Raw genomic sequence first — 15,280 nt, forward strand, 5'->3', positions numbered from 1 at the left:
TGCTTCTGTTACAAGAGTCGGTCTTTGTGACCAACTTGAGGGACATTTGCAGTATCATCCACGTTTAGCATTTGTTAGCTGTCCAACATGCGAGTTTTGTAAGAAAAAGACAAAAATCACAAGAAAAGCATGTAGCCTTAGCCAATATAACAAGTCTAGTCATGGTTACTGCAGGCTACGTGGTGGCAGACTTGATCATGTCATGAATACTCTAATCCTCAAGTCTATGGGAAACAGCATTGTCACTTGAAATCAGTTCCATCTCAATAATATGTTTAGCTATGTCCTCTTCCCAATCATATAGCACTTAAATCCAATTCTCCATTTCTAATTCTTGTATAGTTTGTGGACTGATAAAAATGGCATCTTAATAATAATTTCACCCTAGTAGCTATTAGCGCAAGGCGGTGGACATCAGCTGCAAGATCAACAAGCTACATTCTGTTCTCTGCATGCATGCATCTAGGTGAATCATCTGATACAAGTGTAAATGTGTTGCACATAATGTGATTTGATGCTTTGAGGTAATCTTTCATCTTTAAATTTCTTACAGTGGCTCTAGCATGAGTATAACACTTTATTTACTTCTTGTGTTGCGGGTTTAGTGATTGTTTCTTGTAAATTTTGACTTTTCTCAAACTACATGACTTAATGTTCCTGAGCTTAAATGAAAACTGTTGTCTGCTTCTCACTTAAATGATGAGTCTCTGTACACTAGAAACAAAACATGATATCGAACAGCTTTTTAGTTTATTTCTTTTGTATATAATGAAGATATTGTCCATAATACTGCTAACGCACAGGTTAGGACCTTATATGACATAGATGATCTTTAGCACTCGTTGTACATTCTGGTGTTTGCTTTGGGGAATGGAATTTTTGTGCTACAAAGTACATGACTGTAAATGGATATGGCCTTCATACAGACAATAGGTTATGGACTCCATGAAGCAGTGGTGCACATGGAATAATGTGGATCATACCAATAATGACCATAAAGCTTTGTTATTTTGTTGTTTCTTGAGATATCATCATGATTCAGCATATGAAAATCAAATCCCTACGTTTAGAGGTGAAACATCATGATTTTTTCAAATAATAAGCTTCTTTCCATCAATTGGGCTCAGTCTCGTGGAATAGTTTCATTAAGGCACTCAGTATTTTTGGGGCATTTCTTAAACTTTGTATGAGTAGCTAATGACCGTAATTAGCAACTTTTGTATTATAGTTGATGATGTAGGTGGCAAAGTTGAAGAAAAATGCCCTTAATTAACTAACAGCTGTGCTCTTTGTTATGTTTCTTATTGTACTGATCTGGTGAACTTTGTGGAGTTTTTGTTCACGACATTTGCAACCTAATGTAGAGGAATAATTATGTGTCCAATCTTCAGTAGTTGATGTTTATTTTTGGATCTGCTGAGGTCATGATTGGAATTCCCTTGTTTTCCAAATGTCTTTGATTTTAAACATCTATTATCTCTCTTTAAATTCTGCTTGATGTGGTTATTGTATGCTTTAATACCTTTAGGGCAAAATAGTACTTTGGATTTAGTCAAAGGGCACACAGGTTGAGATATCTGACAGGTCTGAATGGTAAAATTTCTTTTAGGGTTATGCAGAAACGAAGTGTACTTGTGTTGTCATCCTCCATGAAAGCATGCATTTGGTCATACATGAACAAACAAAAATCCTCTAGAGCGTGCTTGTTCTGGCTTGAGCACCAGGACACAGGTTCAATTTATTGGGCAATTCAAGCTGTAATTTTACCTGTTTTCTTGTAATTTTGTTCTTTCCAGAATGTTAGGTTGGTTTCCTCGTGTTCTGCAGGACAAGAATGTTCTTTTTCTTTGGGCTTTAGTAACGTGACGTTTATATGCCTTCTTTTATGGATTCCAGGGAATGTAAGTGCAGTCTCACCTCGGCTTTACGCAGTGGATATGAAAAAATAAGTCTTGTATTTCTTTGGCTATTGACAGAGGTTTTCATGGGCCGCTAGATTCTTCATCTTGATTTAAAACAGTGTAAATTGTTGGAGTTTTTGTGCGCTGCATGTGGTGCAGTAAAAATATACCGTCTTATTCTATTAAGAGCCACGTAGTCCTCATTTTTAATATTTATTTAATATTCATAATTTTATTTTTTTATTTAAAATTTTGAATGATAAAAATATTATTTTTTAAAAAAATTATGATATTTTATAATATATTATTATATTTTATAATCAAATTATAATTTTTTGTATAATAGCAAGTCATGATTTTGATCGTAGAATATCACAATCATCATTCAAAAATTTTATAAATATTATAAAATATTTTGTTTTATTATTTTTAAAAAAAATTATAATTTTTTTTTGTTACGTATGAATTACAGTCAAACATGTCTATAAAATATCTTAATTTTTTTAAAAGGATGAGATATTTTTATTATTTAAAATTTTAAATAAAAAAATAAAATTATAAATATTAAATATGTGTTATAAAGCAGTGGTTATGTGAAATGGGATGGTGCTTTTTTACTGCATTGCATGGGTGCACAAAGAATTACTCAAATTATCATCCGGGTGCATAAAGAATTACTCAAATTATCGTTGGGGTCGAGTATGGGATTAGATGTCTTTGTCAAATGCTTTCACTAGTAGGTTCCCCCCTCCTCCGGCGGGAAATCCTTGCGCAAGAGGATGTAAATCGGAAGCTTAGAATTATTTTTGTTGGTTTCGTGTATTCAGACCTCATTTTGGAGCATGTCGAAACTCGTTAATGCTGGGGATCGTTGTGTAGCCCTCCATTGTCCCGTTGGAAGCCGGTGACCGGGTTCTCCTGTCTGTGTTTTAATAAACAAAGTAAAAGATTTTATATATATCATCAATATTTATTCATAACCTTCATACTTATTTTTATTATAAAATGATGCAGATGAATATAACTGTATGTGCAACAAATTGTCGGGGTTAACCCTGATAGATGAGTTCTTAGCGTGCGGTGCAGATCCTCACATGCAGAGGCTGCACCGGTCGGTCTGGCCCTGCATCAAGGGGGTGGATGTAGAGGTGAAGGCGGCGATGGACTAAAATCATGGTAGGATTGTTGCCCCATTATTCAGACGTGGTGGTCGTTGACCACCTGGTAGAGGTCCACAACCGGCAACCAGAGATCTGGAGCCCATTTCCCCCTTCCTCCTTGAAGGAGCGTGTCACCCTCTTCTTCGCAGAGGCCTTCTATTCATGAAGTGTTCGCAGCTTGCTTGGTGCCTATTCCCTTTCGGTGCCTATACCCTCGCCGAGAATCAGTGGATCACCCAAGCCTCCTGTTTAAATTTTCTCGCATCATCGCCAACTAGGCCATCTTTGAGGTCTTCCAAGTTGAGGCATTTGTCAGGGCTGTTGATGTTGACGTCATGCATGTCCTCAAGTGCCTTGGCCTCTCTCACATCCTTACCTCCTTCCTAGCCATGATCTGATTCGTCCGTATCACTGATCTGGTTCTTCTCTTGATCTGCTGGCTATCTCATTTTCCTAACAATCTCAAGCTCTTTTAAAGAAAAGGGTGGCAATTAGATCGGATAGGATGTGCATCAAATCAGATCTAATTAAAAAAATCATCAATCTAAATTTGATTTATTTATTAAACAAATCAAAAATTTAGATATAAATTTAATTTATTTATTAAATAAATAATTTTATTCTATTTTTTTAATTTATTTATTAAATAGATCAAATTAGATTAAATGTTTTAAACAAGTTAAATGGATCAGAAACAGATTAAGTATGTTTTAAATAAGTTAAATATGTTATCTGATTCAATTCAATCTGAATATTAAAAGGATGTGTTAAACAGATCGGATATTTGAAATTCAAATCTGATTCAAATATTGAATGAGTTAAATTAGTTGATCGGCTTATGGTCGAAATCTATTTAATTTAAATTTAAAATTATTTATGACAGATCGAATACGGATTGGGTTGGTAGTGTGGATCATATTTTGTTGATCTTATTTAAAGTTTCTTATTGACTTCACTCTTTGTGATCGCTATGAGATCAACACTGCCTCTCCAACATTATTGGCTCCAACCTTGGCTCGATTCGGCTTCTGAAAGTCCTTTGATTGAAGCTCGTCACCATCATCGAGCAAGATTTGTGGTTTCCTTGGGAGGTTTGTGGAGGCATTGCATCACTACTCGATACTATTCAAGGCTCTTGGGGATGGGGTGAAGGCATTGAAGAGCAGCACACAGTGCACCTACGAATTGTAGCATATTGTTCTATAAAGCTTGCCGTACACTCCGGGTCGGTTGCGCTTGATGCTTTTACAGCTTGTAGTGAATCGTTGGTCCATAAGCTTCTTCTTTTGTGCGTGCGTGTAGTAAACTTTTGTGTCCAGGAAACAAGCCTTATAGCATTACCTTGTATAATATGTCGCAGAGAAAAGTGTGACAATTGGCTATAAGCAAAGGTGCGCTTGATCCACGCAATGACCATCCATGTCACTCCCCAACCATAGATTCTTGGCTTGAAGTATGGTTGTAGCATTAGCTTGCCACTATGGATCTGAACGACAAAACCCGGTCCCCATCAGGGCGGAAGAAATCGTCACCAACCATGTTTTTCAAAAAAAAGAAATCTGTCACCAACCAAGGGGTGGAAGTGCCCAAGGAAAAGAAATTTCTAGGCATGGGGAGGTTTTTTTTTTTTTTTTTTTTGGTAGAATAAACGCTGGGAGTTTGAAGGCCAGCATTACCCTGATAGAAATTAAAATAACCCACTTCGCTGGATATGTTATGAAATTCATCTGTCACATGCCAGGATTTGGTGCAAAGCGCGGTGCCTGCCATGAAAGCTTCGTTACCATGTTAATTAGGCAATCAGCTCCCAGGACGATGTATTAAAGCTCAAGCAGCCTAGGCTCTGATTCCATGTTGATTATTTATATAACAACCTAAACCACGTTGGCCAAGACTTGTTTCTTGCACTATTCCCTTTTATTGCAAAAGATGTGCGATACCATCGATTGGTGAAACATTGTCCGGAAAAAGAGCCAGAGAGGTGGTCGTTACCTTCTAAGCAACAAGCGCGGTAAAAGAAACAGATTTGATCTGTTGGGTGGATGTCTGTCTAGGATATCACTTTTCAGGATCTTTTCAGTATCACGTGATGCAGGAAGAAAGAAAAAATAAAATAAAAATAATCAAAATACGTAGATCAGCCACAAAAGGACTCGCCTTCACGAGGCATGCAAACTTCACTGTGAAAAAGAAATTTTACAAGAGGAGGTCTCTCCCTCAACCCTTATACACCCAATTTCTCTCTCTTGAAGTTTTTTCTCACAAAAGCTCTCTCTCTTGGAAGATCCTCCTGAACCCTTGAAGCAACCGGCGTCCACTGTTTAGAAGTCCTGCTCCTTCTCTCCCAGCGTATAGCTCTCTCTCTTCTCTTTTGGATTCCTGATTTTCATTTTTTGCGTGCGATCTCATGAAGAATCGAACCACTGTGGGTCTCTGTTCACGAACAAAAAATCACACAGACCATGCCGCACACTGTTCACAGTATCAGACTCTTTTAAAGGGCTTAAACCTAATTAGATTAGGTTTAGATCTCCTAAACAGGCCTAAAATCCTTCCCCAACCGTCGGATCGTGATCGAGACGTCCTTAGGCCGTCCGAACACGATCGGTCCACGGAACAGTACCGTGGACCGCGAGAAATGCCTAGGCGGTCCACGCGGTCCGCTATGGATCGCTCGGTCCACGATGGATCGAGGTACAGGCCGGGCCCCAGCGGCGCCTGGCCTGGCCCGAGCGTGCATGCTTAGGCCGCGCCCACCCATGGTGCCTAGGCTTGGGCCGCGCCCTGCACGTCTGCACGTGGGCTAGGCTATGCTACTAGGCCGCGTGCCCCATGCGTTGGCTCCGCCCGGGCCGCGCTCCGCCTCCTGCGGCCACACCGCCGCCGTTTTGCCGACCCACCGCCAGCCGCCGGCGGTCCTCCGTCGCCTCGGGTCTCCTACCGACTTCAAAAGTACGTATCTTCTCCGTCCGAGGTTCGTTTAGGGTAATTTTGGTCTCATTGAACTCCGATTTTTATCGCGAACTTCACTGTGGGCTCAATATGGACCGAATCTCGAGGATCAAATCCTAACAATATCCATCTCGACTCGATATTCGGCTTCCTCCTAACTCTAAGAGCTTCTGGATCTTCTTGCCCCCATGTCCTGGGGCAATCGCCTGCTGATCATGGATGGACAAACATGGGAGTCGAGCCAGACCACTCGATCCCATCTCTATTGTATGTTGTACTCCTCTTGATTTGAGATCTACTCGGGGCATCATCCTGCGGCAATAGGAATCTCACCTTGCGACGTCGCCTTTCGTCCTCCCGAGTCTCTTATCTCGTGCCCGATCCACCTCCTAGAGCTCCACCTCGCTCTGGGCTCCACCTAGCTCCCGAAGCTCCACCTTGCACTAGGTTTTCCATCAGATAATCATGTCCTCTGCTCTCTTTCTTTCTCTCCAGCACAATCCTATCGTCGCGTAGCACTCTCAGGATTCCTCCACTAGCTACCGTCCTCTAGCCTCTCGAATCCAGTCTGCTAAGTAAGATAAGATTCCGTCTGAAATCGGATATAGATCGAACCTCCCTCAATCTCTTCACTACACCGTCATGTGTCCTCCAGCTGACCGTTCCAATACCTCTAATCGCACAGCTCGATCCATCCGACAGACCACTACTGGGAAAAACTAGATACCTCGTCAGATATCTCCAGGACATCTCCATTTGAATCGCTGTCGGCCGTCGCCACAGCAGTCATCGTCCGATTTTTGAGTTGAGAGCAATCTCTGGCTAGATGTCCCAACTCCTCACATCGGTAATATTTGATTTTGCTCAAGTCCCACTTGGACTTGGACCGCCCTCGTCGCTATCTTCTGTCGCTCCGTCTACCGCCTCCTGCTCCTCCAGAAGCCACCAAAGCTAAGCTACCGCCATCTGAGCTCGAAGCTGAATTTTTTCTCCTGAGAACCTCGTTCTGGAGTATCGCCATGGTGATCTCGTCTATCTTGATGGTACTCTTCCCCACTAGAAGAGTAGTCACCAAAGACTCGTATGAAGGGGGAAGCGATGCTAGCAAAACCAGCGCCCTGATCTTCTCCTCAACATTCTCACCAATGCTGAGGAGGTCGGTGAGGATCTTCTGGAAGTGGCTTAGATGTTCCTGCACGCTGTCCTTCGATCATTCGTAGCTGGTAAAACTGCCTCTAGAGGAAAAGAGTGTTGGTGAGAGACTTCACCATATATAACTCCTCGAGCTTCGATCACAGTACCATCAGAGAAGTCTCGCTCAGCACATGGATCACCACCTCATCTGCTAGGTACATGTGGATGGTATTCATCACCTGTATCTGTAGCTGTTTCCAATCCCGCACCTCAATGATGGTCGGCTTCTCATCGCACAAAAGAGCATTGATCAATCCTTATTGGATGAGCACGTCCTTCACCCTTGCCAGCCACAAGAAAAAATTACTCTTACCATCAAATTTGTTGATCTCTATCTTTATTGTTCCTGTCTTCTCCATCTTCAGTCTTACTCACCATCGCTGCAATCTGTGTTCTTGTACCGCCTTGCTCTGATATTACTTATTGGGTGGATGTCTGGTCAGGACACCACCTCCCAGGACCTTTTCAGTACCACGCGATGCAGCAGGAAAAAAGAAAAAATAAAATAAAAATAATCAAAATACATGGATCAGCCACAAAAGGACTCGCTTCCATGGGGCATGCAAACTTCATTATGAAAAAAAAATTTACAAGAGGAGATCTCTCCCTCAACCCTTGTACACCCAATTCTCTCTCATGAAATTCTCCCTCACAAAAGCTCTCTCTCTTGGAAGACCCCTCTGAATCCTTGAAGTGACCGACATCCGCTGTCCAGAAGTCCTGCTCCTTCTCTCTCAGCGTACGGCTCTCTCTCTTCTCTTTTGGGTTCTTGATCTTCATTTTTCGTGTGCGATCTCACGAAGAACTAAGCCACTGCGGGTCTCTGTTCACGAACAAAAAACCACACAGACCACGCCGCACACTATTCACAGTATCAGGCCCTTTTAAAGGGCTTAAATCTGGCTTAAACCTAATTAGATTAGGTTTAGATCTCCTAAACAGGCTCAAAATGCTTCCCCAACCATCGGATCGTGATCGGAATGTCCCTGGGCCATCCGATCGTGATTGGTCCATGGAACAGTGCCGTGGATCATAAGAAACGCTCAGGCGGTCCATGCAGTCCATCATGAATCGCCCGATCCATGGTAGATTGGGGTACAGGCCAGGCCCTAACGGCGCTTGGGCCTAGGCCGGCCAGCGCATGCTGGCCTGGGCCGCGCCCGCATAGGACGCCTGGGCCTGAGCCGCGCTCCGTGCGCCCGCGTGTGGGCTGGGCCGCGAGCCCGCACTGGGCCGTGCACCTGGGCCACGCGCTTGGGCCGTGCGTCTGGGCCGCGTGCCCCGCACGTTGCCCCCGCCTGGGCTGCACTCCATCGCCTGCGGCCACACCACCGCCGCTCCACCAGTCCGCCGCCGGCCGGCGGCGGTCCTCCATCGCCTCGGGTCTAGTGCCGATTTCAAAAGTACGTATCTTCTCCATCCGAGGTCCGTTTGGGGTGATCTTGATCTCGTTGGATTCTGATTTTCGTCGCGAACCTCGCTGTCGGCTCAATGTGGACCAAATCTCAAAGTATCAAATCCTAACATGATCCCCTCCGTGACATTTGGAGTTTCTTATATGATTTCGTTGTGGTGTTCGTTCGATATATCTTTTGGGAGACGAACGATGCGATAGATTATATTGTATCATATATTATAGAGCACATCGGAGACTAGATCTAGTGATAAGATGAGGTTTGCTTGTGAAATTTATAAAATCTTTTGTTTTCTGATTATTTACTCGTACTAGAGTGATGTAACCACCTACATGTATCAAAAAAAAAGAGAAAGATCCTGGACTGCAGCATATGACCCAGATTTGAGGGAAAAATGAATTGGTAATGGGTTGCAACATTTGGTACAACAATTAGGTCTATCTTGGCTAACGGCAAAGTACTGTGCTTGCGGAACACATACAGCCAAATTTGGATCCCTCGGTGGCAATGTTGTAAATCCATGCCCATTTGAGGTTATCCATCAGGTGCATTTAGGGGTGAGCAAAAATCGAATCTGAACCAATCAGATCAGTGAAACCGAACCAAATTATTGGTTTGATTTGATTTAAAATTTGATTTGATTTGATTTGATTGATTTTTGACATATAAAAAATAGATTTAGATTAGTTTGGGTTAGTCAGTAAATAAAATCTTTCTCAAATCGAACCAGACTGGCTTTAATAAAACGACATCATTTTGATTAAAATATTATTTATGTTGAAATATTAATATATTAAAAAATATTTTTAGATTTATGGTATTACTTATCAATTTGATTTTGTGTTGATTAGTCTTAAATCCTAAGTGATTTACTTACTGAATTATTTATTTATTTTTATAATATATTGAAAATCTTTATCTTTAATCTTTAATAATAATATTTATTTAAAAATTTTATTTTTTCAAGTGATAATATTTTATATTAATTTAAATTATTTTATTTGATAAATTTTTTTTATGATATTTTTATGTAAAAAAAATAAATTTTTATGAATCATAAAAAAAATAATATAAATTGATAAATCAAACTAAATCCGATCATTTAAATTATATTAGTTTGATTTGGTTTTACTCTTTTATTGATCCGATTTAATTTTTAAAAATATCAAATCATTTATGACTGTCTCGGTTTAGGTTTGGGCATGAAACCGGTCCAAATCGGACCATGCTCAACCCCAGGTGCATTCCATTTCTCCCTCCACCCTGTCCGCCCTTTTGGAGGGAACTCAAAAATCTTGAGAGAGAGACGCGGCGCTTGCCATCCCCTTCGGCGGAAAGATGGCGCCCAAGGCCGACAGCGTCGAAGGTACCCAACAGATCTCCTTTCCGCATCCCAAAATTTGCTCGTAAATCTACTCTGATTCGATACTTTCGCAACCCTCTTCTCTTTCTAGTTCGGTCTATTAACTCCATTTCCTCTTCTCATCTCCAGGCATCGTTCTGAGCTTCGTCAATGAGGTAATCCCCCTTCCCTCCCTCCCTTCAAGAGTTGTATCTCTTCTGAATCAAGAGTCGGTCCATTCGTAGCGCATGCTGCTAGACTGCCGTTTAGTTAATTATTCGGAATGGTGGAAGGGAAATTTCTGCTTTCATCCATTGGGATTTGATGTTTTGTTCTTTCTTCTTGAAAAAAAAATCTATAGAAAATTTCTTGAAATGCAACGGTTTATTGGTCTATTGAGACTGAAATGGGATGCCAGTGCGGGAGTATGTCTCTATTTTGACTTGTTTTTGGTACAATCACGTCAGTTTCATATGCAACATTGACTATGAGTTTTTTATTCTTTGTTGGGAGAATATGTTAGTATATCTGCATCTATCGTTATTATTTCACTCATCAATTATTCTTGAATTTGGAAAATATTTCCAGTTCTTCCGATGCCTTATTTAAGCACATCATTTTTTCAGTTTTAATTCAAATTATCTTAGATCAAAGGGCATGCTGAAATATCATGGCAAGGGGCATTGTTCTATGTACATAGCCAAATTTTTGAACAGCATGGACAGTTCTTACATTATGCAAATTCAAGAGAAAAGTCCACGTTTCTTATGTACCAATATGTATAAGTGTAATGTTGATTTGGGATGGAAACTCATGCAAGTGATTTACCCACCCAAGCAATTTTGTAATTTTTTGATGATTCATATATTATATTATGCTCATTATATAGCTTGGTTGTAGTTCTTTATGAGTCTATTAGTAAAAATATGTTAAGCCCACCTGTTTGGTGGCTTTTAATGCCATTTGGTTTTTCCTTCTGTATTCACTATAATCTACATGGTACTGTTATCTTTTGAGAAATATGGTAGTTGTCTGCCACCCTGTAGGATTGAAGTTGGGACTTCTCCTAATGAGAGAAGGGTGCGGACCATCTAACAGCTGTTGGCCTACAGGGTACCATGATCACTAAAACTGTCTGAGATACTTTATATGAATTCATGCAATGGCCTAATATTGGAATAATTCTCTTTCTTAAGTTCTTGTTGAAATATTCTATTTGTGTTCTTTGAAAAAAATACTCTTCAATGAAAGTTCTAGTGTGCATTATATTTCCTCCTTTTGAACTATGACTTAGTGCTCAGATAACTCCAGGTTGTGGAAACATTAAGGAAACATCATATTGTATCACCAAACATGTCTCAGCACCTTTTGAGCTGTTGCATTTGGCAATGAAAGGCTGTCATCTCATTGTACATACTATGCAGATGATGCAATTACAACAGAGCATGGATGGATATGTCATTGCATGGGATAATGCACTTTTAGCTCTTTTATCTATTGTAAATAAAGTCATTTGAGTCCATCTTCATGGTAATAACCATAGTTCGTTCCAAAATCTCAGTTTCATGGATCAGCGAGCACCAAGTTATTGATGTTATCTTGGAAGAAAGGAATAATAAAGTAAGGATGTTCTTAGTGCTTCCAAGAGGCATATGAAAGGATACATCATTGGTTAAAGGGTCTCTTATTTCCAACTCAATTACAGATTCACATCGATATAAATCTCTTGTGAAAAATCTCTTCTTTTTCATACTTTGTTATGGAGACATTTTGTGGCATCAGTTATGTGAACATGGAGTTGTGATTCAGAAACATCTGACAAGTGACAAGGCATATTCTTATGGAAGTTCTTATTGAGATATTTAACATACAACCATCATTAAATCTAAACTTTCCTGCATAAAATATTAAAAATTAAATTGTGTTACATCCTAAACAATATATGTTCTCATAGATGACAGCTTGAGGTTTTGATGATGGAATTTGTAGTTTTCAGCATGCAACTAGCAGACATGTATGGGGTGAGTTAAATATATATTATTTTAGTCTTGTGAATACTGTGTTGGATTTTATTTCCTCATTTTTTTTGGTATTATTGGTCTATGTTTTCCAAAAGATTGTTTAATTTCAGAAAGACAAAGATCTTGTCAGCATATGAGAATGACACAATAGAGGAAAGTGTTAAATTTTGACTACAAACCTTAAGACATCTGATGTGCACATTTGGCTTCAAATATTGTGTTGAGATCTATGACTCCAGTATTGTCCTAGGACATTAAGGACCACCATCATTTAAAAACTTGGTTTTGATCTGTGGTCCATGCTTAACTAATTGGTGTTTTTGATTTTATTTTTATTGGTTATGTCCAAATCTATTAACAAAATAAAAATAAAAATGTCAAGAAATTTTATAAAATTGAAATAGATTAAATTTGGAGAAATAAAACTATGTTACAACTATTTTATTGTGTGTGTGTGTGTCTTTATATATATATGTGTGTGTGTGTGTGTGTGTGTGTATTGTGCATATATACTCCAAGCAGGCATGTCTATACATACATATATACATACCTATTGTTTCTATTATATAAGTTGTAATTATATGGTGGCTTTTTATGTTGTTACTTTATCATCTCCAGAAATCATCATGACAAGTTATCCGAATCTCCGAACAAGTATCAAGTTATTCCTGAATTTTCCATTGACTGAATGATTTGTAAAATATCTGCCAACAGTAAATTATTCATGAGTTATCCAAAAATCTGTGAAATTTGTAAGTTATATGCAAATTATTAGTCTTTGGCTAGACCTTGATCATATTGCTATTGATGGTGTTCTTGCTCCAATTTGCTGTTTTTAGATCCATCCTTCATTTGCATGACACATTAATTTTATTATTTGAATTCTTTCCAAACTTTTTCAGCATTCTCCACACGTTTCTAGGCTTAAAATTTTCATACGAGCTAGATAGCCAGATCAACCAGCCCAGATCTTTTCAAAATATTATCACCAAAGCCAGCAATGGACTTATTGTTTTGCTATCAGGATTCCTATGGGTATCACCAACTTTAATGAGTTGTCATACCCATCCATCAATAAATATCAAAATATTATGCGGTTGTATGTAGCTTGACCTCTTTGGTAGGACAAACCTATTCCATCCATTTATGCTAATTGCTGCTGTCTTGTTAAGCTTTTGAATTTCATGCAGTTGACAGATTTACTTTACTGTGCCTTCTGACTACCGTATCTCATAAATTCCAAATCCTGACTGCTTTATTTTCCATTATAAGTAAAACTAACATGCTTTAATCTATATATTTTATCTATATTATAACATGAAGGTTACTACATCTTACTTTTATTATATCTTCATCTATCTGCTTGTAAATTTTAATACATTTTGCTCGGTAAGGTAGTCCAGCTTCTATTGCTGCGTAAATTTACGTTTAATGTACAAGCATAAATCCCTTGTTAAGGTCGCATCTGTTTAACCTCCTTTTTCTCTTGATGGACTTCGGTTGAGAACCAACACTACCTCAGAGAAGCAAACGGGCTCTTTGCCTAACTGCTGGTATTGTTACCCTGCATTATACTGGAAAAAGTCCAGAATGACATAAAGAAAATTATGGTTCCTAAGTTTCAACTGTTTTGCTTAGGGTTTACGATTCAATATAGTGGATCACTTGGTTCTCATAAATAAAATGTTCCAAATTGAAATGAAACTCACATTTTCTTGGTTCTATTTGTGTATTTTCTTTGATCTGTTTTTGCTTTTTAACTTCTTTGTTCCCAAGTTCTGTTGAAGTGCTATTCATGTGGAGAAATCAATATCATGTTACAATTCATAGATTTACATACATGTTTTAACCCATCAACAAAAAATTCTTTTTGTCAGCAAAATAGACCACTAAATTCTCAGAATGTTGCTGATGCACTTCAAAAGTATAATCTCAAAAAGACTGCAGTCCAGAAAGCATTGGATGCATTAGCTGATAGTGGACAAATTTCATTCAAGGAGTATGGCAAACAGAAGATTTACCTTGCTCGGCAAGATCAATTTAAGATACCTAATGGACAAGAGCTTGATCAGATGAAGGAGGAAAATAGCAAGCTACAGGAAGAACTTCAAGTCCAAAAGAAAGCGATAAATGAGGTTGAGACTGGTATGCTTCAATGGCATTTTTGTGATGATAGTGAAGGAGATAACTTCGTTTTAGTTGGAGGGTGCCAACTGGCTCGGTTAAGTCATGGGTGTTGGATTCTGGTGGCCTCGATTTAAAATCTCACCCTCATCTGAATTTTGGCTGGGCTTCCTCCTGTCCTAGTTCTCAAAAACTTAATTTTAGTTGAATATATCTGCTTAATTATGAGTCTGCAATTCTTTCATTCTGAAAAGCAGTTTCTGATAAATCTTATCAACTTACTATCAACTATATGTTCTTGTTGCAGAAATTCGAGCTCTGCAGTCAAACTTGACATTGGAAGAGATACTTGCTAAAGAGGCTAAACTCCATATTGAGGTAACACATGCGAATACTTTTGATACTCTTCACTGGTAATAGATTGAAATACATCCCTTGTTGCCAGTAATAAATTCTGGAAGTACTATATCCAGGTCCATGAAATGGAAGAAAAATTGAAGAAATTGCATGGTGGGGTTGTTTTAGTGAAACCCGAAGACAAAAAGGTAATTGAAGAAACATATTCTGAGAAGATCAATCAGTGGAGAAAGCGCAAGAGGATGTTCAAAGATCTATGGGATGCTATAACTGAAAACTCACCCAAGGATCTCAAAGAATTTAAGGTTTTTCAGATGGGTCGTCCCTTTTCAATTTTTGCCATATTCCTTCCATTCATCTTTTTTCATGGGACTTGTTTGTTTGCAGGAGGAGCTTGGTATCGAGTACGATGAAGATGTTGGAGTTGGCTTACAGTCGTATTGTGAATTGTTGAATCTCAGTAAGAAGAGAAGAATGGCCTAGTAATATATCTTCTGCTATGTTTCCTGGGGATTGGGCTTTGTTCTCCTCCCATTTTTTCACCTTCCCCAAGTAAATATGTTCAAACAGATTGATAGTTTGTATATTCTAAAGAGGAAGGAGAATGATCTGCGGTACTCCATCTAGTTAGTTATAACCATTGTGATCGTGCTGTAGATTAATGTGCCATTCTTTTGGGTGCTGTCCAAGACTGCCGCTTCACAACCTTCAGCAAAGCTTTCTGTAGTTAAATGGGGCAGTATATTGGTTAAAAGGGCAAACTATGGTCCTTGTAGACCAGCCAAACCATGCTCAGAAAACTCTATTTTCTAGT

At 39.1% G+C, this 15,280-nt stretch overlaps 1 protein-coding gene across 2 annotated transcripts; it reads left to right on the forward strand.

The window, feature by feature from the left end:
* Positions 1-9,787: 9,787 nt before the first annotated feature.
* LOC105048518 (homologous-pairing protein 2 homolog) lies at positions 9,788-15,266 on the forward strand. 2 transcript variants are annotated; one of them, XM_010927841.4, is made up of 6 exons: positions 9,788-9,988; positions 10,115-10,140; positions 13,863-14,130; positions 14,417-14,487; positions 14,583-14,771; positions 14,854-15,261. In XM_010927841.4, exons 1-6 carry the CDS (start codon positions 9,961-9,963, stop codon positions 14,947-14,949), a joined length of 678 nt encoding a protein of 225 aa, XP_010926143.1. In that variant the 5' UTR covers positions 9,788-9,960; the 3' UTR covers positions 14,950-15,261. The 2 variants fall into 2 exon arrangements, with proteins under 2 accessions (XP_010926143.1, XP_073116300.1); XM_073260199.1 differs by lacking the exons at positions 9,788-9,988; positions 10,115-10,140 and adding an exon at positions 10,159-11,985 and having other exon boundaries at positions 14,854-15,266.
* The last annotated feature ends 14 nt before the right edge of the window (positions 15,267-15,280 follow it).

The sequence above is a fragment of the Elaeis guineensis genome, chromosome 7 (genome assembly GCF_000442705.2).
Source record: "Elaeis guineensis isolate ETL-2024a chromosome 7, EG11, whole genome shotgun sequence".
Lineage (NCBI taxonomy): Eukaryota > Viridiplantae > Streptophyta > Magnoliopsida > Arecales > Arecaceae > Elaeis > Elaeis guineensis.

Coding starts and splice junctions, on each gene's coding strand:
- LOC105048518 (XM_010927841.4), top strand. CDS start 9,961: ATGGCGCCCAAGGCCGACAGCGTCGAAG. Junction 10,141..13,862: donor TTCTGAGCTTCGTCAATGAG/GTAATCCCCCTT, acceptor TCTTTTTGTCAG/CAAAATAGACCACTAAATTC. Junction 14,488..14,582: donor AGGCTAAACTCCATATTGAG/GTAACACATGCG, acceptor TACTATATCCAG/GTCCATGAAATGGAAGAAAA.